General features: G+C 33.5%; 1 protein-coding gene across 19 annotated transcripts in view; it reads right to left on the bottom strand.

Annotated features, from left to right (window-relative positions):
• Nucleotides 1-27,412, bottom strand: part of TRDN (triadin) — a 385,153-nt gene that overhangs the window by 85,496 nt on the left and 272,245 nt on the right. For 17 of the 19 annotated variants that reach the window (XM_076003004.1, XM_076003005.1, XM_076002999.1 and 14 more), the window contains 3 exons: nucleotides 22,367-22,417; nucleotides 15,620-15,670; nucleotides 4,734-4,772 (listed from right to left, as the gene is read on the bottom strand). In XM_076003004.1, coding sequence (XP_075859119.1) covers nucleotides 4,734-4,772; nucleotides 15,620-15,670; nucleotides 22,367-22,417 — 141 coding nt within the window. The remainder of the gene's footprint in view (nucleotides 1-4,733; nucleotides 4,773-15,619; nucleotides 15,671-22,366; nucleotides 22,418-27,412) is intronic. The other 2 variants (XM_076003010.1, XM_076003011.1) reach the window with 1 other exon arrangement.

The following is a 27,412-nucleotide window of genomic DNA, read 5'->3' as shown; positions in this document are numbered from 1 at the left end:
AAAATCACTTCTACCCGCTGGGTAAATATGATGACTTTCATTGAATAGTTAAGGAAATTGCTGCTCAGAAACATTAAGTTATCTAAGTCAACTCATACCTGTAGCAAGTGCCAAAGAGAATTAAATTCATGTCTTCCTAGTATAACTCCAAGTATAACTCCTAGTATAACTCCAAGTATAACTCCAACACTGTCTGTATCCCAGCTACTTTTATAGAGTTGACCCTTGAACAACAAGGATTTGAACTGCATGGGTTTAATTATGCATGTGTTCCCCCAATAAATATGTTGAAAAAATTTTTGGACATTTACAACAATTTGAAAAAACTTACAGATGAACTGCATTGCCTTTGTCATAAATGCATAAAATGCATATAGATTGTAGCCTATTTTATCATTTACTATCAGAAAATATAGACTACACAAATCAATTATAAAAAGTTAAAATTTATCAAAGTTCTGCACACAAACACTTCTAGACCAAATATGGCACCATTCAGAGTCTAGAGAAGTGTAGAAAAATATAAAAACGCAATATTAAATCAAAACTGCATATAATTAACTGTAGTATATACTATACTACTGTAGTATTCTGTAGCCATGTCCTGTTGCTATTGTGGTGAGCTCAAGTGCTATTGCTATCCATTTAAAATGTCATGTGACACTAATCATCTTCTGGTGAGCAGTTCCTCTCTCCATATATTGCGTATATTGCGTATCATTGTACAGTGTTCTTTCCACAGTCTCACGTTTTTATAAAATCATGTTTAGTGGAATAGAGTTTGAATAAGACCCATAAAGAGTGCCACTAATGTTGCTGAAATGCTCCCAGGAAGCAAACAAATTTATGACATTGTAAGAAAAAGTTGAATTGCTTGATATGTAGCATGGATTAAGACCTGCATCTATGGTTGACCATCATTTTAAGAAAAATAAATCCACCATAAAGATAATTATAAAAAAAAAAAAAGGAAATTCATGAAACCATCATTTCAGCTATCCCAGAAGGAGTTGAAACCTTGGACTTTTTGAAAAATACCTTTTTATCTCACATTGAAAATGTAGCTTTTATGTGGGTGCAGGATTGCTATAATAAAGGCATACCGACCAGGGGTGATGGCTCACGCCTAGAATCCTAGCACTCTGGGAGGCTGGCTGAAGTGGGAAGATCATTTGGTGTCAGGAATTCAAGACCAGTCTGAGCAAGAGAAAGACTCAGTCTCTACCAAAAATAGAAAAAATTAGCCAGCTGTGGTGGTGCATGCCTATAGTCCCAGCTACTTTGGAGGCTTAGGCAGGAGGTTTACATGAGCCCAGGAGTCTGAGGTTGCAATGAGTTATGATGATGCCACTACACTCTAGCTGGGATGACAGAGTAAGACACTGTCTCTAAATAAATACATACATACATACATAAAGACATACCTATAAACTCTAATATGATTCAAGAAAAAGTGAAATCATTATATGACAACTTAAAGCAAAAGGAAGGAGAAGGATCTAAAGCTGAAGAATTTAATGCCAGCAAAAGATGGTTTGATAATTTTAGAAAGAGATTTGGCTTTTAAAATGTTCAGATAATAGGAGAATCAGGTTCTACTGACCAGGAAGAGGCAGCAGACAAGTCCTCAGATGCCATTAAGAAAATCATTAAGGAGAATGGATATCTGCCTGAACAGGTTTTTAATGCAAATAAAAATGCCCTATTCTTGGGGAAAAAAATGCCACAAAGGATATTTATTAATAAAGAGGAAAAATGAGCATCAGAATTTAAGACAAGAACAGATAAGCTAACTCTATTGTTTTGTTCAAATGCAATCAGATTTATGATCAGGACTGCCCTTATTCATAAAACTGCTGACCCCCAGTGCCTGAAAGGAAAAGATAAGTAACAGCTGCCCGTCTTTTGGTTGTGTAAGAAGAAGACCTGCACAATGAGAACCCTTATTCTGGATCGGTTCCATCTATGTTTTTCCCTGAAGTCAGGAAGTACCTTTCCAAGGACTGTCTTTTAAAGTTATTTTGATATTGGACAATGCCCCTGGCCTAGGTCCTCATAATTCCATGAGTTCAACATGGAAGGCATCAAAGTTATCTACGTGCCCCCAAACATAATTTCTCTCTTATTCACCCTCTATACCAGGGGGTTGTAGGCCCTTTAAGGCTAATTTCACAGAGTATTCTATGGAAAGGACTGTCAATGCTATGGAAGAACAACTTGATAGATAGAACATCATAAAATTCTCTCTACCAATGATTACATCACTGAAGATGTCATAGTTGTTATAGAAAAAAATGTGAAAACCATCAAGCTTGACACATTAAATTTCTGCTGCAGAAAACTGTGTCCAGATGTTTTGCATGACTTCACACATTTTTTGATAGAGCCAATTGAAGAAATCACAAAATGGATTGTGGATATGGCAAAAAACCAAAACAACAACAACAACAACAACAAAAACGGTGGGAAGTGAAGAGCTTCAAGATATGGATCTTGGAAAATTCAAGTGCTAATAGGTACCACATCAGAGAAATTAACAGACGATTATTTGATAGAGATGAATGCTTTCAAACCAGTTCTAGGTGACAGTGGCGAGGAAGAAGATGTAGAAGAAGCAGTGCCCAAAAGCAAATTGATATTAGAGAATCTGGCAGAAGAGTTTGATTGTTCAAGGCTGTTTTTGATTTCTTTTACAATATGGACCATTCTATGATATGGGCTCTGAAACTAAAGCAAATGGTGGAAGAAGTATTGGTACTATATACAAACATTTTTAGGGAAATAAAAAAGCACAAGAGTTAGAAATTACAGTGTATTTTCATAAAGTCACACCAAGTGTGCCTGCCTCTCCTGACTCCCCTTCCGCCTACTCCACCTCTTCTGTCCCTGCCACCCCTGAGATGGTAAGAAAAACCCTACTCTTCCTTCCTCCTCCTACTCCTCCTTCTCTTCAGCCTACTCAACATGAGAAAAGAAGGATGGAGACCTTTATTATGATATACTTCCACTTAATTGTTAGTAAATATGTTTTCTCTTCCTTATGATTTTGAAATAATATTTTCTTTGCTCTAACTTACTTTTGTGAGAATACAGTATATAGTACATACAACATACAAAATATGTGTTGACAGTTTATGTTATTGATAAAGCTTCCAGTCAACATTATGATATTAGTAGTTAAGTTTTGGAGGAATTAATAGTTATAGATGGATTGTCTTACTCTGTGAAGGGTCAGTCCCCCTGACCTCCAAAAGAATCTACTGTATATTCCAGCTTAAAAACATTTTCTCCATGAAGTTTTCACTGACTGCTACAGACTACACACAGGAATGGCTCCTTTTTCTAGCCTCCTAGGTCATGTTTCACTAATATAATTTCCTTGTAGACATCTTTTAATAGTTCATATCTATGTCCTCAATTATACTCTTTGGGATGAAACCAACATCTTACCACTTGTTTGTAAACTAGAAAAATAACACTAGTAAGCTAGTAAATTAGTTACTAAACACCCTTCCTAGTCTTAGTAACTTGTAAATTAATACTAGTAAGAGTGCTAACAATAATAGAGCAATTTTTATATACAATTTTCGTTTTCTGCAGATATATTTAGAGTTCAATAACTTTTAATGTAAACACTCAGTATATCATTTTATCTTTATTATGTATTTTTCTACAATTTAAAATTGCTGATATCTTTATTGATCTTCCAAAGAATGCATGCTTTAAGATTGTATAAAATCACTTAAAATGGATTTGTTCATTCACCAAAAATAAGAAAATGACTTAAATCTTTTCATGTTGACAGTACTTTTAAGAGAAGTGGCATTAATAAGTCAGACTATTATTTAGCATATGTATGGAAAAGTGAATTACAATCACTTAAAGTCTAATAGTATGAATGTCTACATTCATACTTTCACTTACTGAGAGATATAGATATAGATTTAACCTTCTTTTATATAGATATAAATATATAAATCTCTTTTATGTAATATAAAATAATTGAAGAGGGTTAGCCATAGAAAGATTGTATGGAACTGAAACTTTTCTCAAACTGTATTGTCTCCTGCATTTTCCCCTATTCTATGATGTTTCTTCTCCCAGCCTTCATCACTTGCCTTGAGTACCCAGCTAATCTCTTGACATCCTCCTTTGCAAAATCTGTTTTTAGAAAGTCTATTTTAAAAGTATACCAATTTTCAACTTAATGGCCAATAAAGCAATGGATTATCTTTCTAAATAATAGTTGTATATGTAATTGTGGTTTAAAAAGTGTTGAATATATTAGGGGGAAACACATGAAACTCCATTTCTTGACATAAAAATGGTTGATTGTAGGTGAATGTAGGTTCATAGGCTTAACTGATGATAAAGATAAGTTTTAGGCATTTGCCACACTCTGGCTGGAGTGTCTAAAACTCAAGTTGCCCCCTTAGCATTTTGTAAACATTGTTCAATTGCCCAATAAATAAACAAAGAGCAGTATATTCTAGTGGTTCCAGCACTTTGTTGAACTTATCCAAAATCTGCTACCAGAAAACATGGAATCTGTTTTAATCTTAGCATACATTTAATTTTAGTGCTTGTTGTCTTAAAAATATATGGGGAGGTTGCATCAATTTTTTTCCATGTTTTGTGTGTCTCAAAGCTTTACTTAACTGTGACTGTAAAACTGGCCTTTTTCTAATCAAAGAACATATATTTAATATGTAAATTTTACAAAGTGTCCTTACCTGGTTTGGACATCTTTTCATCTTTTTTAGTTTCAGGTTCTAGGGTGAAATATACATATACACATACAAACAAACAGAGAGAAACAATAAGCATTTGAAAAATAATCAGTACCAAGTGGATTAATAGGCAGGATTCATAGATTTTTTTTTAATCTGGCAAACATACTTCAATTTTAAAATCCAGTTTGCTAAAAAGTTTCATATTAATCAAGTAATTTGGCATCTTGTCTTTAATAAGAACCAATCTCTTATGATTTATAAGAGTTCTCTAAATATTGTAAATAAGAAAATTAATAAAAACTACTCAGAAAAAAGTGTCAAAATTTTCCTAATTTGACCAATTTAAGCAATTTTCTACTTTTGACTACTGTACACTTAATTCATGGAGCTCCACCTGGTGGCTAATTTAATAATTTCAAAATGATATGATTATTATTCTTTCATTAGTATTTCTATTATTAATTTTATAAAATAAATTAAATTGGCTAAAATTCAGTATAGTAATATAAAAATCAGTGAAATAAAGTATTTTGTTCTCTTCTTGTCCTAGGACACTGTCTTTTGTCCAGAAACTCTGTATTCTAACTTAGTATCAGTATAGAATAATTTCATAGTTTTTTAAACTATTCCAGTTATATTCATAGCACCATTAATGTGGAAGTTAACTGTATTTTTATGTTTTCAGCTCATTATTTTATTTAACTAATTTGCCTCGGCTTTATAGTTCTTCCCTCTTGCCTTAGAGTCTTGTTTTGATTAATGGAAAGGTTCTGGTCCACTGCAGTTTTCCCCGCTTCAAACAGTAGAAAACTAACCTCATAGTTGGAATACTTACTGAGCATGCACTATGTATCAGAGATAGTGATAGTAAACTTTATTTGGATTTTAGCCTAGTAGTTTCTCACTTTCTATAGTTATAATAAATAAAATAACTCATTAACTGCAAAATTTTATATAATAGAGAATTATATAGCCATTTACAGACTACTTCCTATAATACTTGAATACCTGTTCTGTAAAAGGAGCAGTATATGCTGTAAAAGGTGATTGCAGTGGTAGCCTTGCAGTTTGACATTCTTTGGCACATACCCTCCTTTGTTAGTTGATACATTCTCTTACCTGGGTAGAATGTATCCTATTTTTATGTTTCTATGTATCTTATATTAAAGGAAATCTTGTTATATAATTTTTGTTTATTGTCTGTATCCTTCTGTAGATTTTAAGTCGATTAGGACAAAAATTATGACTTGCTTAGTACTCAAATATCAGCACTTGGTCAGCTATCTGACATGTGGTATATGACCAGTAAATACTGTTGAATGAATGAATGAGTGAAGGAAAAGGTAAATATAGATGAACTGAATGTTCTATCTTATGTACTGCAGTCCTAGAGGAAATTGATTCATCTTGTGCTTCAAGAAATGAAGATAGCTTTTACATTTATTTTTTATTTTAGAAACTTTGTAAAAAGTAAGTGATTTTTTCTGTGTCTAACAGTAGCAAATGTGGCTTCCAATATTTCAGTGATTCCTTCAATTATTGCCTTTCCTGATGATACATGCTTTATCTCAGTCAGCTTAGGCTAAAGATAAATCATATGTTAGTCCTTAGTTTGCAATAAAACAATTTTATCTTTTGGAAGTGAATTCTGAAGATTTTGGTTTCATTAAAAAGGAAACAATTCTCTTTTTTTCCCCTCTGTAGTTCCTTTCCTATCAAATTTCTGCTAAACCAACATATAATCTAAACTTTCAAGCAAATTAGCAAAAGTAGTAATGAGAATTAATGTTTCTGGAGTACTTATTATGGCACAAGTACTGGTCAATTGTTTACTTCTATTATTCTATTATTCTATGAAGTAAGTTATTTTATCCCCATTTTGAAGATGAAGCAATTGAGGTTTATAAGAGTTAAGTAATTTGCTAGAGCTCATCAGCTGCCATGTGGCAGAACCAGGACTCCATCTTCCCATTCTGTTCCATCCCACCAGGGGTCACATATCAAGGTCTGGATAGCATAACCCTGGTCTCCTTAGTTCTCAGTTTGTGAAATTTGGTTGGTTTAAATAGTTGAATTTCTCAGAAACAAATTCCCACAAATTTAAGTCTTTCCCTCCTAGTTCTGAGTTCACTAGCATTTTGCTCATCAGGTAGTGGTGTCTATTTGAAAGAGCCTGGCTTCCCACTCTGCACAGGACTCTCATCCTTGTCAATCACATTGTCATTGCAACATTGAAATGAAGTCACTTTAGCCTCAGTGTTTGTCGTAGGGAATAGTTTTATCAGCTATTAGTACAAAACAACAAGAACCAACTTCATCCTGTACACAGAATTTTATAATCACATTTATGAATATGCACTATCCAACATGCATCTGGCTGTGGGCCCTCTTACTAGAACAGAACTACTGGCTTATAGTATTATATAAACAACGCTGACAAGATGAACTCCGGACAAGTTATTTCAGAGTGTGAAGAGTAGACTTCAGGGTCACATAATCTGATTTCAAAACAAACTTGCTTACTTTGTGTCCTTGGGCATTTCTTAAAACCTCTAGTCTCTGTTTTATCATTACTAAAGTCAAGAGAATAATGTAAAATTGATATGAGAGTTATCAGTGATGTATGTAAAGAGCTTAGCTATTTTTAAATTATGCTCATAAACTCAAATTACATAATCTTTCAATGTAATTTTCTTTTTTAAAAACAGAATTGGAACTTTACCATTGAATTGGTAAGGCAGGAATTGCTATGGGAGATATCAGCAACAGATTTTCTAAGGTGAGCTGCTTTTTCATTAGACTACTTGGTTATCTCATTTTGTAGATGGCATTTCTATTGATAGTAAAGTCTTTAATTTTGAGTCATAGAAGAATTCAATTCCTAACTAGGACCTGTTTTGGGTCATTTAAAAATAATTACAATATAAATATGTTACATAAGTATTTTTAAAGTTTAGTTAAAAGGTTGCAATGAGACACTTTGGGAAACTAAAATCAGTGGTTAATGCTTGCGATTGGTCCTACAAGTCAGAGAGAGGGAAGGGGAGCTTTTATTTTTCACTTCATCTTTACTATTTATTTTTTTTTCTACAACAGTTTAGTGTTGTAAATAATAAAACATCTAGTTTCTGTAAACATTTGCCATTGGAGCCCTTTATTTTGGGCTCCACATAAAAGCATTGCAGAAATATGGAATCAAGAGGTCCCCATACTGAGCTGTTGAGCCAGACGGCCTGCCATTTCATACACAGCACTGACTTTTCCAGGCTGTCGATTTCATTTATGAAATGTAAATTGCTGATGGGCCTGGGGAGGGGAGCTTCATTAATGATTTTTCAATGTCATCAACAGTGTTTTCAAGTAGAGCAGGCAGACCAAAACTTCAGCATGCAAGTGCTTGTCAGGAAACAGTTTAAGTGGAGACCAACTCTGTTTAGGAGCCTCTGTTTTATCTTCATAAAACAAAGGAAAGAAATTTGTTGAATATGTAAATCCTAAGAAATTGGCATTCTAAAAAGAATTTGAAATATTTTGCAAGGTAGAAGCTGAATATCATTGGATTTTTTTTTATCACTTTATTTTGTCATTATCACATTTGTTTCCAAGCACATAGAGACTTTATATTTGAATAAAACATAATAATTATTATTTTTTGCAACAATGAAATTTTGCAATTTTCACATGGTAGTCACTAAACAAAATATTTTATATGCATTATCTATATAATATTAAATGTTCATTTGTTTATTAGCTCTCAAATCCCAGTAACATATAAACTTCATGAGATCTGGAACTAATTTTTATTTATTCTTCTATTTATTAGTCTTAGACAGTGCTTTGCACAGAATAGGATTCAATAAATATTTATGTAAAAAAAGGACAAATTATCTTGTATAATCCTCACATACCACTCCTATGAGGTAAATATTATTATTAGACCCACTGTACAGATACTGAGGCTAATAATAATTTGTCTAAGTATATACCCTCTAGAAAGTGGTAAAAATGGGATTTAAATCCTGACTGTTTTTCCAATTCCAAAGCTTTAAGCACGTAAGCACACTGCTATAACTACTGTTGCTACAGATAGAAATAAAAGCTTTTAAGCATTCATATACAGCAAACCACATTATGTATCTTATAGGTATATTTACCTAGGTGATATTACCTAGACAAACTGCTAACAGTGATTAAGACTGTAATTAGCATGTATAATATAGTCGTGGAGGTTTCTATTTTTTCAAGCCAGTCATTAAATCATGAATCATATGAATTAGTTTCCTAAATGGAGCTGGTAAAGCTAAATAAATATACTGAGCATTGATAAAAAATTGTTAATTATCTCTCACACTCTTGGAATAGTATTCAATAATTAATGACATGGGAGATTTTACATTTAAAACCAGGTCACAAATCTTATTCCTGTAAAATATGCAAAGAAACATTAGCAGTGCTATTCCTCATCAATCATAGGTGAGTTTTAGTAGCATGAGGGAGTCTGAAAAGCAGGGTGGCTGAAGACACAGATCTAAAGTCAGACTGTCAGAGTGAGTTCTCGATATACTCCAGGCAACAGTGTGACCTGGGCAAGTCACTGTCAGTGCTTCAACTTTCACATTAATAAAAACAAGATTGCTGTGAAAATTAGATTAAACACTACATGTGAAGTGCTTAGAACAGGGCCAGGTGCAAAGCAAATGTGTATGTTAGCCATTTTGTTAATATTTCAAATTATTTTTCTTATATTATCTAATATATTTTAAATAAACTATGTATTTTAAATAGAACACAATTATGTTTACTATAAGCAACTTTCATACATGTATTCTAAACTCATGATTTTTACATCATTTGGGTTATTATTTGGACTTTTTGATGAAAACCTGCTACTGCTACTACTGCTATTACTGCTACTACTATCATCACACACACACACACTTACACAACTTCATTGTGGTCCTAATTATATTATATAAAAATAAACAGGATGCAACACACACACACACACACACACACACACTCCACTCACATACACTTCCATATTCTGTTTTCTGCATGAGGCCTTATTGGATAAGATGTAGAACTACTGTCATTCCAAGTAGCTTGACTTCAATATTTCAAATTTAGGGTAAGCCTCACTGAATTGACATCATTGATATATTTTCCTGAATATGCCTTAAGAATAATACTTGTTTTGCAAAGACTCAAGTATGTTATACTAGTATTTGATTTCATCTGTTGTGGACACATTGTTTTGTGGTCCAGATAAATATAACTGACAAAGACAAAATTTGACTGCCTTTGAATTTGATTTAGAACTTTTTCAGTTTATAGACTTCCAAAAGAAGAAACTGCCGCAAGATTGGATGACATCACACAGCAAACCCACACATGACATTTCCAACTCCACAACTTTTCATCTTATCTGGTGTATACATTTCTTTACTTCAATATTCTATTGATTTTTAACATTTTCCTTCCTATTATTTACCCTTGTCCATATAGTTTTGATGCTTCATGCATTCTGTATGCTTCCATTTTCCCTGATTGCCTTTCTAAATTAGTATCATTTTTGTTCATGAATTGAGGAATTCTTCCATGAATAATAAAGAGGCAAGGTGATAGTATTCTTAAATGATTGCTCAACCTCATCCAATTCAAGGAGTTGCAGAGATCATTTTTGCATTATAATTGAAGAAAAACAGACAAACAAGCAAAAACTCAATTGAGCAAAAACTTCCTCAGTTTGAAATTTATCTCCTTTATTTATTAACTAAATGATCCAATGTATAGCATCTGAAACTCTATAAATTTCCATTTTCTCACCTTCTGAAATGGGAGCAATTACAATTGTCTCATGAATTTGTGGCCACGATTAGACTGAATAATTTAACAGATATTTCCTGAGCACTCATGAACTAATATCTAAATAATAGATATCCATTGATTGGGCTAAAAGTTTGGTATGCCTTACTTAAGGTAGCACTGACAGCTACTTCACTCTTCATTTTTACCAACTTATTTTTCACTGTCTTGTGGGATCTTGGAGGACAGGGATTTTGTCTTGTTAGTGTGTGGAGCTCAGTGCCTAGAATATCCCTTGAACATTATACATTATATCAACACTCAAAAATGGTTATTGATATAAAAAATTAAAATTTTGTTTTAAAATGACAGGAAAATCAAATTTTTAGTGTTTACTTGTTGTTTGTTAAACAAAATATAAAGTGGAGTCTGTCTAATTATCTAAAACCCTTACGTGGGTGAAAAAGCACATTAGAAGTGACCCACCAGATACTGAACACTGCTGCATACTATCTTCAGGTTTTTATATTTAATTTGTCTCAGTTTGTTAAAACTATTCAGAATGGCTAAGTGAATTAATTAGTTTATAGCTAGTTATTTCAAACCCAGAAGCTATAGTTTCAAGCTTATGAACACAGTGTTTTTTCCATAACACCTATGTACTTACCCCAACAAAAACACACACACAAATACATTCCCTACACACACAAGTTCTCTGTCTCTTTCTCTCTCACACACATCTCATCCCCATTAGGTCAATAAGAAAAACTATTTTACTTTGTCAGTTTCTATGGGCATAGTTCTAAAATGTCTGCAGTTTGTAATGCAAATGCTTAATGCATGCCTCATTGCTTTATGCCTAAATCCCGATTCTGCCATCCTTTCTTGGTAAGATTCCCACAAAAGTTTGATGCTCACAGAAGAAGTTTGCTGAGTGGACACTAAAAACATAAAATGGGCCAGAGGGCATTCTCTCTTTGCAGCATAGAATAAATGCATACATTGTCTGTCTCCCTCATTCCATCATCATTTCATTTTCATGATCCTTTGTCTTTTGTATATGCTAAATACAATGTATCACACTTCTGATAGTGTCACTCTGCTTTTATCTATTCTTTCTTTTATGTCTACTTATATGTGCCTCATTATTCTTTCCTTCCCTGAAGCGTTTGGATGTGAAGGGTATGCATTTAAGTAGGCAAGATATAATTGGAGGTGGCTAGATATATTGTAGGTCATACAAAGAATAGTCAGTCAGAACAAGGCCCCGTGATGTTATTTGAAGATGGTAGGACAGCTGGTTGGATATATTTAAACTAATGAGCCAGTTGACTGGTTCAGAGAGTTGTGCAAAAAAAAAAAAAAAAAAAAAAATCACTTGCCAAGGTAAATTAAGCAGATATTCTTTGGTTTTTCTTTATCAAAGGAAAGTCACCAACTAAAGACTCTTACTTGTTTCTCTGGGTACCAGAATTGATTTTCTTTAATTTGAAGCAAGAGTAATTAATTAGGTTAATAAAAGATCATAGGTTTAAGTATGGATCATGTTATATCTGGTTCAAATATGGAAAGATAATAAGTGACCTTATATGAAAAAATAATACATTAATTTTTTAATGGACAGGAGCTGGACACAGTGCACATGCTTGTAATCCCAGCTACTTGAGAGGCTGAGGCAGCCTCTTGAGCCCAGAAGTTCAAGGCTAGCCTGGGCAACATAGCAAGACCCTCATTTCTGGAAAATAAAAAAATTGAATGGGAAAAATGAAAACGTTTGCTGTGATATTAAAAATATTCCCCTCAATGAGAGAAGCATATTACAATGTTTGCATAAGTTAGTTTAGGGTGATAAGAAAATGGAGCTCGCAGAGTGACAGTGAGCCATTCTCTCTTTCTACTCTGCCCCTTTTAATGAGGGCTTACATAGAATGTCAAGGAAAAACTATTGAAGCTTTACACTTACAATTGCACATATATTTCATATACATATAGATGTACACATGTTGTAGCTGTACATTAACTTTTTGGATAAAGAAAATAAAAATTTATAGCACTTGAGTACATTACTTCTATAAAGCCAATGCTTGTAGAGAAAATTCTGGTACCCTCAACAACTTTTCTTACTAACATATAATCTTTCTGTCCAATCAACTTGGTGTTTTGGCATCATGGGAATAACGAAAAAGTGTTAGGCTATAAATTGCTGCTTAAAGTGAAAGTGTTACTGTTAAGAGTCCAATTTTCATTTTAAGAATTCTTCAGAAAATGAGTAACCATGGATTTTTGAAGGCATCTATGACATTGTATTCTATAGAATCCTTAGTGGTCTTTTATTAATCAATAGATTATCTGTAACTTTCCTACATTCCTAGCAAATACAACAAAATAATTACAAAGACAAAATCTTTGACTACATATTAGGATAGGATTTACTAATATTTTTCAATCCTGAAAAAAAGGAAAGTAAGATTATTAATATTTTTAGTGGCTCTTAAATCTAATACTAAGTAGCTAATGCAGAATAGAAATCTTGGGTAATCATTTAATCTTTGGGTACCAGTTTCTTCACTGTTAACATGATAGTCATTATATTTTCTTCTTATATTGCTTCAAAACATAATTAAATCATAGCAACAAATTAAATTAGAAACAAGCCACAAAAAACAAAATATACACAAAAATTAAAATACTAATGCTTAACATTGAATTGAACATTTTAGACCTAGTATTAGATTTTTAAAATATTAAACAAGTTCTCATATTTCTTAGAGGATGACAATACCATGAGCAAAAAGGACATATATGAATTTCAATATTATTAGAAAAATTTTAAAAATCAAAATGGTAAATTAAATACATAGATTAATTGGGTTTTCTTATTAGAATTATCAGTAACAAATAAATCCTTATAAGAATCAGAGCACTAACATTAAAATTGGAATTTGGGGGAGAAAACTCAATATTTTTATGTTAAGCATTGGACATTGGAATATTTGTGGTCACTAGATGCAGCAAGATAGAAATAATGGTTGAGTTTAGACTGTCTGAAAGGCGTTTTTTGGATAAATCTCTGAGATCAACTGTCTTTGATTCTTTCTCATAAAAGCAAACTACACAGTATATACTCCTTCATTAAATCATTTAGGTTTTCTTCATAGGTTTGTATCTGGATAAATCAGCATCAGAATAGTGCTGATAGAACTGACATTGGGACCTTCACAATATGATACAACTAGTGACAACTGAACATGCATGAAAATCAATTTCTAGCAAGAAAAACACAGGTAGATGGATTACTAGCATTGACTCCTAAGTTGTCTCGTTGCCTCTCATGCTAAGAAGAATGTTCTGGGTTTCTCAAGTTTCATTCCTAACTTTACTCTTTACTAACTTTACTAGAAATGTTATTTTTCTCACCTTTGGCTCTTTCCATGATAAATTCATCCATGTGCACCCACATCTCCAAATTCCATACACAGGCCAACATATACCATAAGTATATCTCCCTCTGTATTCTGAAACTCACACCCAAATAGCCACCAAGATTACATTTCTACTTGAATGTCCTAAAAGTACCACAAACTTAGCATGTTTTTCACCCATTGAATAATAAAATGTAGTAATATTTACCCACCTATTGGACAGTTAACGTAGCATGTGTGAATCTTATTGCAAGGTAAAGCATCCTAATTTACATTTTGCCCAAATAACAAAATTGTGTGTAGTGCCAAAGTAACCACTATCATATAGGCTGATAGAAATAGAATACGATAGGTATGATATTCTAAAGTGAAGCATAAATGCTTTAATAGATTTGGGGTAATGTTGCTTTAAATACTTTTTAAAAAATTAAGTACATATGTGAGCTGAGAAAAAAATCATGGTTTGCTCTTGTGTTTCATTAAATAACAATTTTGTATAATTTAACATTAATTGCAAAATTAGAAAAATATGACTTAAGGGTATTGTTTTTATACACTACTACACTGACTAATGGTGGCTCTCCATGCAGCCTTCATTTCTCTGACTGATCATTCTGTCAGCTTTCCCTTCCCGCTGTTCTCCACATTGCTCCAACTCCAACAAATGCTTATATAAACGCACCAGAATGCTTTCTTTTTTTCAATAAAAAATGCAAGTAAGCTGAAAGTTTTATGATTAAGTCCCCCTCCACTGGGCAATAGTTTATCCACATTGTCTCTTGAAGCAGGCTCTATTTCTAACATTTGCTGTAGTCGGTATATTTTATGGCTTCTGTAGTTTCAAGGGTTCACTAATATGGGTACAATGAAAATGTATAATGTTCATTTTGACATTATGTCCAACAAATAATAGATAATTCTGAGCACAATGCCCTGCCCACAGAATATACTTGGATTAATTAGAAGTTAAATGTATTTACTTATGTTTTTGGAGAAACAATTTGATGTATGGCTTATCAGAATCCACCTTACTCCACACGTGTCACAATGGGAAGACCAGAGGTACAACAGGGCAAGTTAGAAAGCACAGTGCTTGATTTAGGGATTGATGTGTTCTAATGCTGTTTCTGCTACAAACTATAAAATCTTTGGAAAGGTTCTTGACTATTCGGGTTTTATTTATCTATAAGACTAGGAATTGAACTACAGTTTATCTCTAAGTTCCTCCTAGCTATAAAATTTGTTCAGGATTCTATTATATCTGAACTTACAGAAAAGCAAGCTTTTGCTGATAAATTTTTATTATTTCATATTATCTTAAATTTTTGTTTTCCATGGCTATTCTTAAGATTGCCAGTTAGGTATTTATAAAATATACTTTCCTCCATTTCATTACAAACCTATGGAATCAGAATAACATAATTTTAAAAGTTTTTATAGTCATTCTGATATAGCTACTCTTTCCTTTGTTGTTTCATAATACAATTTAGTATTTGGTGATGGGAAATAAATCCTTTTTCCTTTGCTCAAAAACATATGATGGCATGGGAAAGCTATGGTTTTGAGCCTGAAAAAGAAATGATTTATTACCTTGTTGCAAATAACTGAATATGAAGAAGGCAAATCAATGTGTTTTCACATTTCATTATACATTATTACCTTTTTCTTTTAGAGAAGCTGGAACCTTCTCTTCTTTCCCTTTAATAGGCTCTGGAAAGAAACATTGAACATTTATGTGAAGCCAAGACGAAGAGATTCTTAAACACATTTATAATGGAGTCATTGAGCTACAGGTAAGCTGAGGTAAGTAGAGACTATATGATGCTCTTTTTCCTTTCCAAAATGATTTTACTTGTACAGAGACCAAGAAAAGGTGTAGACTACAACAAGCCATCCATCCTTTGATCATTTTTATTTAGTGTAAACCTAAATTGTTGAACAAGTTATAATGTACTTGTTTGTTTAAGAGGATGAGGATTTGGATGGATAAGTATTTATTTATCTGTAATTTATTTAAATCATAACTTTGGCATCTAGAAGTTTCCCAAAACTGTTTAATCAGCACTAACTCAGTTTATTTCTTTCAGGCTATTTTTTTAAATAAACAAATGGAAAACTCTGCATACATCATGTATACAGTGGTGTTTTAGTCTTTAGACTCAAGACAAAAAATAATTTCAAGAAAAAGACTAAAATCAAATTTGAAAGACAATTTAATATGGAACAATTTTACCTATGAACTCCCAAAGTCTTAAAAATGCAGATTTAGTTCAAATAAGTCAAATAAAACTTATTCTACCAGCTTTCACACACTTCTTCAATGTGACTCTGACTGTATAATGGTCTCCAGACATATATATGGGCAATGCTTTGAACTTTAGTGTGTTCAACAGCCATTAAAATAAAAGGTAACCCCATTTCTGCTTTCTCTACAAAACTAAAGCTCAATATGCATCTTATGTATAAAAATGACTTTTAATGCAATGGGAAAGGAAGGGAAGAAAGAAATCTATCCTTCCAGCCCTTTTTTCTCTTCCTACCTTTTGATTTGGGGTGAGAATACAGAGAGTATAATGATGGCACTTGTACATGGAGATGCCACTTTAGCAATTACTTAGAATTGACTGAGTCCAGATAGCTTTGGATGTGTTAAGAATGGATTTATAATTTTTATTGAAAGAACTATGCCTTTCAAAGCAAGATCTTCTTGGTGGATAAGCTACAGCCTTAGATACAGATAAGGATGTGGAATTTTTTTAAAAAATGCTTTTGGTGGCATAGAAACGTCCATGTTGCTGTTTATAGTGCTACATATTAATATAAATAGGGCCAATTTTTTCTATACTTCAACCTATGAAGATGGAATCAAGAGCAGTGGATTGAACAAACACACTAGGATGCTTCATTAACTTTTTTTCAAGCTGATGAGGGTAATTTACAGCTCTTGACCTTCCCGGCTAAACCAAAAGAATTAATGTGTTGTAAAATGAGAAGTGGTGGTGGGAACAGATTCCCAGTAGGGTTGAAGAGTGCAATGCCTGGAGTTTCAAAATTCAATATTCAGCATGTTTATCTAAATGGGTGTGTGTATATGTTTGTGTGAGATTTATAGTAGTTACAAAACACTGGACCTAGGAGGGAGAGGGTCCACAGAGCTAATATTTTTTTTTCAAAGCATATTTTGCTTTCATTTTTAAGAAAAAATTAGGGGAGGAGATAATAGCAAACAACAGGTTATTTTCCATTTTTTATTTATCTGTGTTTTCTGAATTGTCTTCAGTAAATATTTATTGAAAAGAAAAATAAAGTGAAAAACAAAACAACCCCTTACACTAACATGGGATGTTGTATTCAGGGGTCTTGGGTGGTCTCAGGTAAGCAGCTTCCCCAGGAGTGACTTCTCCTGTTTAGTCCAATGCACATTAAAGACATTGTCTGATGCACAAGCAGTTTATTTTGGCAGTGCTTTTGCAAGGCAGATAGCAAAGGCATGCAGGTGGCATGGGACAGATACAGTCAGCACATTGGTTGACTGCCTGCCTGGGAGCATCTCCATCCAGACTCTATTCTTGTTAGGTCGGGAGCCAAGAGGCAGACACATGGAGCCTGAGGTGTAGCAAAATGCTGTTTATTTTGAGCATCTGGGTACAGACAGGTGGAGGCCAAAAGAGCGTCCACCATGAGGGAGGGGAAAGCCTTGGGTTTTTTAGAGGGGTTCTCCAGGGTGAGTAAGCAACACCTGCAGAGACAGGGGAGGTGTGTAGATTTGTCTTTCTTTTTCAGAGGGGATGGGAATGTCGACATTTGCAGATGTCTGTGGTCAGGAGTTAGATTTACAAATTCTACACTTTCCAGACTCCTGTGGCTTTTATTTTATGGGCTTTATTATCACTATTTAAGTTTTCCATTAAACACATTATGTTCTATACATACTTTTCGGGTTTCCACTTTAACTAAACCTAACAATTCTCAGAGTTTGGGGGATCATTCCCCTTTTTAATATCTGTATTCAGTCAAGGTCAGTTATCAGCTGTTTCTTTCAGGAAGGGAGTTTAAATTATTCTTCTAACTGTAAGTTTTGTTTGAAGGTTACTGAGAATTGCATCTGTGCTGAGGTGGCCTTGTCTCCTGGCAATCCTCAGGCCAAAGTTGAAAAGTTCCAGGCTAGGTTGCATCAAACTACTAGGTGGCACATAGTATTGGCCCTGTGAGATGTTTGAGTGGTCCTTATAGGTATCATTAATCTTATAGCCATGGTATCTTTCTTAGAGTACATTACAAAGAGGAGGCTCTTCGGACTCATTATAATCCCTTAGTTCAACCCATACTGGACATTAGATTTGTCTATCTTGTATAGAACTCTGCTAATGGCTTCTGTTATCTGCTTAATAAAGTCAAAACTTGGCTTGAAATTCAAGATCTACTCTGAGCTGATCCAAGCTTGTCTTTCTAACTCTTTGCTCATCCATTTCCTGTTCTTTTTTTCAATTTCAGAATATTGTGGGTACACAAATGTTTTGGTTACATGAATTACTTTTGTACAGGCTGTGTCAAAATTATAAGTGTGCTCATCACCAAATAGTGTATATTGTACCTGTTAGGTGTGATTTTACCCAGCCCCTCTGGAGTTTTACTTGCAGAACTAAGTTTGATTTAATTGAGAAAGTAGGAAGGAGTTGAGTAACAGTTATACTTTTATAGGGCATTCAAAGGTAATGAACCTATCAACTTCAACTTTGGGAAAAGTTCTCAAAACCAAAAGTGATTTCTGTTTCCAAGTTTGTTAATGGCAAGATGCCATCTGCCCCCAGCCTGGGTCATCACTTGATTACTTTCCTGCCTATCACTTCTTTTTATTTTATTTTATTTTATTTTATTTTATTTTTTAGTTTTCTTCAAGACAGGATCTGTCTCTATCACCCAGGCTGAAATGTAAAGTGCAGTGGCGTTATCACTGCAGCCTCAAACTTCTGGACTCAAGGGGTCCTCTTGTCTCAACTTCCTGAACAACTAGGACTACAGGCATACACCACCATGCCTGACTAATTTTTGTATTTTTTGTAGAGACAGATCTTGCTATGTTACCCAGGCTAGTCTTGAACTCCTGGCCTCAAGCAATCCTCCCACTTTGGGCTCCCAAAGTGCTGGGATTACAAGCATAAGCCACTGTATCTGGCCTATCGATCATTTTTTCTCAGTGTCTTTTTTGACCTCAGAAAGTTTTGAGTCAATTTTGGAAATCCATAGGCTTGTCTGAACGCTCTCTACCGAAGAGGTGAGTGAGATATCAAATCTGACAAGAAAGTGAAGAGAGTATTATACAGAAATACTGAACTCATGTATTACAAAAGAGAAACAAATCAGTGTAGTGAGTCAGCTCTTATAGCCACTTTTCAACTCATTTGTCTTATTTGTCAGGAAAAGAATATTGGAAAGCTTTTTTATATGAAAATATGGTAGTTTCATTGCAGTTGTCCAAAAGCCTATAGGAAGATCTATGAATCTTGATTATGAGGGCCTACGAAGTATATAACAGTGCTGGGATACAAAGTGGAACTTAGTCAAAATTGTCTAAGCAAAAAGGCTGCTATGGAGAAAAAATTCACACAGGAATGGGAAGATGGTTTCAGGTTTGGCCCAGAGACAAAGGCAGGAATGAACTGGGTGAACACCCATGGTAGGGTATAGCGTCAGCATCACTGGGGATCAGTTTCAAAGTCCACAGACAAATTACCACAACCTTAGCTCTAGCTTTGGGCCGATGAATGGGAATGGCCAAGGAAAAGTGTGTTGAAGACAAAGAGAAGTCGGGCGGGAGGGGGCAGTCATTAGGCTATAAAATAAAATATGCTTTGTTGAGAATCCTCTGGCATGATATCCAAACATACACAGGCCCGAGACACAAACTAGTCAATAATTATTATGCCCCATCATACTACTCCAATAGCAGAAGAACCTAAAGGTGCTACTATTGTATTCTCAGAGAAGAAGAAATTATTTATTCTCTGTGTTGCTCATGTGGTTCAGTTTGCAGTTTCTCAGTCCCTAGGTGAATCTTCCATCCTCAGATAAGTCAGCACAGCAGTTAGAAGCAAGTGGAATGGGGTAAGAGTGAATGCCACAAGGACCATGGGTCACTAACAGGATTTTCTGGTTTCTGAGTAGTCAAATCCACATAAGCAGGGCTATGCCCCTGTAGGTGTGTCAAGAGGCTTAGTGAGTCCACTAGTCCAGGAAAGTCAATAACCGAACCAGCAGCATAAGTCAGCAAGACATGTCTTTCTCTGTTTTTTCTTTGGAATAATCATCCCTAGAATTTTCTATATCATCATAAATAAAGACACAAGTCTAATAATGTTGCTCTGAAAACTTAAGTTACTCATGGTTATCACTACTCCAGTAAATGTGATTACAAACTATTTCCCTATAATAATGCTGATTTTAGAATTGTAGCATTGCTTTAATTTTAGTTTAGATGTATACATGCAGATGGAATATATGAGAAACTGATGGATGCAGGCAACTGCTTAGCTGCTTAATAGAAATAATTCACCAAATATAACTCCAGTGAAATAAGTGGTGTTTTAGCAAGTGAAATTGCTGTATTGTGATTTCACCACAGCTCAGCAGCAGACTTCAAAGAGATTCTCCAAAAACAATAAGACTGAAGAGGATTTTCAAGTACCAAAACCTTATAGGTAACAATAAAAAATTTTCTTTGATTTTTAGGAGTGATAAATCATATTCAGAAAAAATAAAAAAATAAAATTATTCTAACAATGTATCCAACTTATATATAACAAAGACATTTTAGAGTATTAAAGCATCTTGAATAAGAAGTGTATTTTAGATCAACAATCATATGCAGCAAACTTTTATATATATAATTTTTTAGTGATTGTGGTGGCATCTTGGAAACAGTAGAGAACTTCACATTGAAGAAAAAATGCTCACTAGGGAATTGCAATTGTACATGAAAAATAATACTAGAAATTACAAGACCCTACTTAGTGAAGTGGTCACAGTGGACTTAAATCCCCCAGATAATATTTTCCAGGACAGATTTTTACAATTACCCTTCCAACTAGTTCAAGCTTTGGGATATGTGAAGTCTTTAAGTAGTAATTAAAATGCTTGCTAATTATTTTGCCTGAAAAGTAGCTTGCCTGAAAAGAAGTTATATCTCAGCTTTATTAATTATAAAAATTGAGGAAGCAGGCACACCTTGCAGAAACAAAATATGTCAAATATGTATCAGTGTGCTTGGCAAAGAGTGGATTCTCTGCTTTTACACTTCTTCCAAACAATTCCCATACTTTACCTGGATAATTTTTCATCCTTCTCATTTTAATTTAATATAATTTCTGATCCCCCAGACTTGATTAGGATCATTTATTACACCGTCTCATAGCACCTTGTATATCACCTCTATGATTCTTATAATTTTAATTATGTTATTAATACTGTAAGTTCTGCGAGGTCATGGACTATGCCTTTCTTGTATTCCTAGTGTATAGGTGAGTATCTGTATTGATTACTGCACATGAGATGCATAATAAATAATTATTGAATGAGGTATTGATCAGTCTACATAAAAAGGTAACATCAGATTTTGATGTTTAAACAGGTGACATTTTAATTAATTAATAGATATTTTATGAAATAAATTATACCTATTATAAGGGTGTTAACTCAGAAGAGCAGGAACTCACTAAAGGTTGAAATAGTTAGAGAAAGCTTGATGCTTTATGTGTACATTATTCTTATTCTTAGAATGAGGCCTAGTGTTTGGATGGGCAGAAAGAAAAGGCAGTCAGTCAGTCCATCCAGAAGACTAAATTATAGAATTTAAATAAGAATTCCATGCTTTTTCACAGCAATAAAGAGTCTGACCAGACGGAAGCATTTGAAATATACCTAAGAGCATTTGAAAATAACAGGATTCAGAAGTCCAATTACCAAATCCTACTTCCTACTCCGAGCTCTGCCATCTTTGTTGTCATCACCACCTCCAAGGCAAGGACTTGGAAGGTGCAATGCAATAAATGTACATTTTATGAATGGATAGAAAGGAGAGAATCAGACAATATGGAGGCAAGTTCTTTCTAATATTCTTCACTTCCCTTCTAGACTTTTTAAAATTGTTTCATTCCTTAAGGAAAATTATTTTTTTCTCTTCTTTCTTTCTCTTTCAGACATTGTAATTAGAGAACTTTCTGGGTCATAGTGAACAAGAAGAAAGTATTTTAGGGACACATAAATAAGTATGAGTTTTCAAAAATATGAGTGTGACCTGTGTAACTTTGGTTCATATATCTGCAAAGGAGATGCTGCTAATGTACTGTGTACTCATTCAGATATTTTTACTAATACATTTCTATTATTATATTTAATTAACTCTATTACCTTTGTCCTTCAGAACTGAAGAGGGCTTGCCAGATTTTTCTTTTTTAATTTCTGCAAGACAGAATATAGGAGATAAAGGTTACAAAGAATAATAGAGAAAAAACTGCAAATGTCTTCATGTGTTTTGTTTACTGAGCCTTAAAGAACCAGAGGGTTTCTGAGTTGATGTTTGAGATACAGATGTCTCCTGGTATTTCTTACACACAAGACATTTAACTGAATATGCAGAAAACATAAAATAAGCCCATGAATTGTATCATAAGAACAGACTATAATGGTCATAAAATAGATACAAATAAAATGTTATGGGCTTTGGAGAAGGAAGATATGATAATTATAATAGCAGACATTGTCTACTTACCATGTGTTATGAAATGTTGTTTCCTATTTTCTCATTCAGTATTCACAACAACCCTATGAGGTATGTAAGTTCAGCTTTTCATATGTAATTTGTGCTTTTTTCCATAAATGGATTAAATAACTTTCTCAGCATCTTTAAATGGGAGACCTGGGATTTGAACCAATCTCTCTCTAAACTCAACTACAAATATACTGGCTCTAGTAGCTGAATTATGGCCTCATGAAAGGCATTTAGCATGTGGTACCAAGGCAGAATACTAAGGCAGAACTTGAAAGAAGGAAAGGAATCAGGCCAACGAGATGAAATGGAAAGAAAGGCACATTTTAGAAGTATAGAGAGAGAATGAGGAAGCCTGGGCTGGGCAGGCCTATCAGTTTGGCTGTGGAAGTCATCTGTAACCAACAGAATGCTGTAGACTTGATGCTGGGTGACTTCCAAGGCTAAATCAGAAAATGCCATTATGTTTTTTCCCCTCCTTATCTGGTGACATTTGCTCCAGGAAATCCAGCTTCCATCTAAGTAATCCAATTGACACCACCATGCTGGAGAGGCTACATATAGCAATCCAGCTAAGAGCCCCAGCTGAGCTCTCAGGCAACAGCCAGTATCAACTGCCAGCCATCTTGGACATGCAGAAGCTGGTGATTTTACATGACCACAGTCCAACTTAACATCTGACTCCAATCACATGAGATACCCAAGCAAAAACTGCATATTTTATCATTCCTGAATTTCTGACTCACTAAATCATGAATAAAGTAAAATCAACTGTTGTTTTACACAACTAAGTTTTGGAGTGGTCTGTACATAGAAATAGTATATGAAAAAGTAGTTAACCAATCAACAGCAAAATATTGAACCATATGATAATTATCCAGTAGAGTTATGTAGATAATAGAAGAAGAATTTATTAATTAGACTTTTAAAACTGGAGAAAGTTTTCACTGAGAAAGATTCCATTTGGGTTTAAGCTTGTAAATTGAGTAGAATTTCACAGGCCAGGAAATACCATTTTTAACTATATAATTGGAAATAGATGTAAATTGGATTTTTTTAAAATGATAAGAATGGTTCTTGGAGTTCTTACTTGGTTTAAAACAGGCTAATTTGCGATTACCAGAGATATGAAATGTAGGAAAGGGAAGTATTTGGAGGAAGATATTATTTTTGTTTTGAATGTTTATGTTTCATATGTCAACAAGACACTTAAAGAGAAAATTTCCAGCAAGGAGTTGGAAAAACAGATGAAAGGCAGATTATATACAAGTGTTGCAGAGTAACGCAGCCTACAGTGTCATTTATAAATGGAAACTCTCAATATAAGTAGTAATGTGGTTTTTTAAATAACCCAAACAAATCTTACTTGTTTTGTTCATACAGATAGACTGGATTTACTGAAAAAATTAATTATACAAAGACAAAATAAAGCAGAAATTTAACAATTGTTTTCTTAATAATACATGAAAAGTGAAAAAAAAGACTAATATCCTGAGTTGTAACTATTTACCAGCATATTTCAAATTTAATCTCACATAATTTGCCTATATTGATATATCATGCATGTATCAGTAGTCATAGCCTTAATTTTATAAATTTTGATGTGCTATTACTAGATGTTTAAAAATTTAAAATATACACAATTGTGATCAAAATAGTTATAAAAGTCATGCTTTAAATAATTCTAGGTAAAAACTTCATTTTGGAAAAAAATTCTATAGCAATGAATGTAGGACTTATTTTTAAAGTTATGGGCCTGAATATATTTAAACAAGAAAAATAAATGGAAAACAGCTTTTACTTTTTTTGTCTAAAATTATCCTGTAGAAGATAACATGTGTATATGGCAATAGTGTTTCCTACTACAATAATTTTTTTAAAAGTTCCATTAAAAAGAAAAGACAAAAGATGGAAATAATGAAAAATCTATAACAGAGGAAATCAGCCCTCTAGTTCTTCCTGGCACAAACATAAATATTATCAACCCCAAACAATGAGTGTTCAAGTATATTTAAATGAAATAGTACTAATTAATAATACCATTAATCTAAATGATCATATTTAAATTCAGGTTTTTATTAGTGACAGTTTATGTGGATACTAACAAAAATGTTTTTGTCGGAGCATTCTAACTTGATGTCAGTGTCAAAAATAGCTAAACTGAAACAAAAATGAATTGGAAGGGTTAAAGGATTCTAAGAAAATCAACCGGCAGTTAAGGCCTCCTGGCTGTGCAAAGAACCAGATTCAAAATTCTTAGCCTTTCTTACCCAGCTCGCTCTACTGAAGTGCTCAGAAATATCATTTCAAAAACTGCCTCACTATACCTATTTTTGAGATACAGATACCTGCTGATTTGATAATTTTTTTTTCATGAGTATAATGAATAAGACCAATGCATCAAATTTTTGGACTTTTATTCTGATGGAAAGAATAATTTTAAAGAACCATATGGAGAGCTTTATCCATAAGTTCAATGATATCTGATAATTTCCCAGAGTATGACTACTAATATACATCACACAGCATCAGAAATTGTTTCATAACATCTCTATATTGCTTCTTGACGTGACATTGCATTGTTCTAAAGTTACTTAATTGTGATTATTGCATACATGAACCTGTCATTGCTTTATGCTCATTTGAATGCAATATTTTACTATTGGAGATATTTTAGAAAAGCTACTTCATAATATTCTTCTATCCCAAACTCCTAAAGATAAAATTTATAAGTACAAAAAATTTTCAAGTTGTCTAGATGGTTTAAAATACTATGCTTGTAATTACCATGAGGTAAAATATAATACACTGATGCTTTATGTAATACTAATTTTGAATTATTCTGAAAAGATATATCTGACTTTAATTTTACTTAGGACACTGTCCATTAACTTTGTGATTAAGTATGACTTGGTTGGGTAACCATCCTTAACTTTCTCTTTGTCCTAATGATACATTTAATCATTCCTTACTCTATGGGTTAAAGAACTTGGTACACATATTTTTAACATTTTAAAACATTTTTTCATAAATATATGTTTCAAAATCCTTAGGTTACAAAATTTCCAATTCAATTATACTTATATCTTGGTGTCTTTTTTTTCAAACCTTGGAAGTTTCTTTTATTTATTTCATAGTTTTTATGTTGTGTTACAAAATTTTGCAAACTATAATAGCCTCTATTTCTAACTGGAAAACCCAATTAAAAGCATAATATAAAATTCACTGGATTGACATCTGAACAGTGCTGTCAGTACTTGGAGAATATGGTGAGATATTCCTCAAAAATTTGTTAATAAGGGAAACTAGATTGTTCTCTCAAAGTTAAGTTACATATTTAAAAGAGTCAGCGGGGTAGTGAATGAGTTCTAAAAACATCAACCGTGTACCACTACATAACACTTTGTAAGCACACCTCTGAGGATCTTCCTTTCAATATGTAATCACTGTATATTCTATGAAAGCTGGGCTGTATTAGCATGTTAAACCTATGGCATATATCATGGCATAAGAATGTTAAAAACTAGAAGATATAGAACTTGTTTAATGTGTATCCTGCAATCACCACGAGGGAGGAAGTCTTGTCCAACAGTCTCAGTATTCTAGCACTTTTTACAAGCTCTAGTACAGTTCTTTAAATTATCTTGGCTGAGGGGCTTCTCATGAAATCCTCTAAATACCTTTTCCTTTGATTAAATTCTGATCCAACTTTACAATTGCTATGCTTTGAGGATGTGTAATTTGGCTACAAAACGTAGATTCTTCACAAACACTTTGATACTCTGGTCCTCATTCCATCTTAATATTCAGAACAGCAATCGGAATTCTGATGTGCACCTCAGTTGGGTATACTTTAGTTCATCTCTGCCTGATTCCTTCAGAAAGATCAGCGATATGTGATGATATAAAAAATTAGCACTTTTTTATTTGATAAGGATTTAGATATGCGTGATTTTAACTTCTATTTCAATGCTTGGGGGATGAGGACATCCTAGGGACAAATTTAGCTATTGAGCCCTAAATAAGCTACAAAAGATTTTGTTATTAAAAAAAACTTTATCAGCCATTCAATTTTTCTTGTGTAATCACGGTCAACCTAATATGTCAAAGTTCCCATGTTTGAATCCAGAAAATAACTTTATTACAAGATTGAAATTTCCTTGAGGGTAGGTCTGGATTGTGGGTATTCCTGTATCCACATGTAAGGCTAAACCATTATTTTGTGTGGTTAGACACTTTTACATAAGATCTCTCTCACCTATCTCCAGTGGGGTAGGTATTATCCAAATTTTATAGATGTAATAGCTGAAACTAATAAAGGTAAATAACTATCCCAAGATCACGGCTACTAAATAATGGTGGGAAACCTGAGCCCAGGCTATCATACAACAAAGCTAGGAATAAACAGCTACACTACGCTTAGGGGAGCATCATGGATTATAAAATAGAGAGCACCACAGATGGTCCTTAAAAGTAAACAGTGAGGATATTTGCATCCTCCAATGACATTAATGTTCTCGGTAACTTGCCAGCCTGCCACAGCTCTGCAAATAATATTTGTGAAACAAGGACTAGGTCCTCTGGAACATACTAAAAACTCAACAACCATTTCTTGAATTAATTAACAAATTTGCCAGATTTTGTGCTGATCACGTTTTATAAGGAAATTTATTGTGGAATCTTCACAC

The sequence above is a fragment of the Microcebus murinus genome, chromosome 5 (assembly GCF_040939455.1).
Source record: "Microcebus murinus isolate Inina chromosome 5, M.murinus_Inina_mat1.0, whole genome shotgun sequence".
Lineage (NCBI taxonomy): Eukaryota > Metazoa > Chordata > Mammalia > Primates > Cheirogaleidae > Microcebus > Microcebus murinus.
The sequence above is the reverse complement of the archived record's forward strand: the minus strand, read 5'-3'. Positions and strand labels throughout refer to the sequence as shown.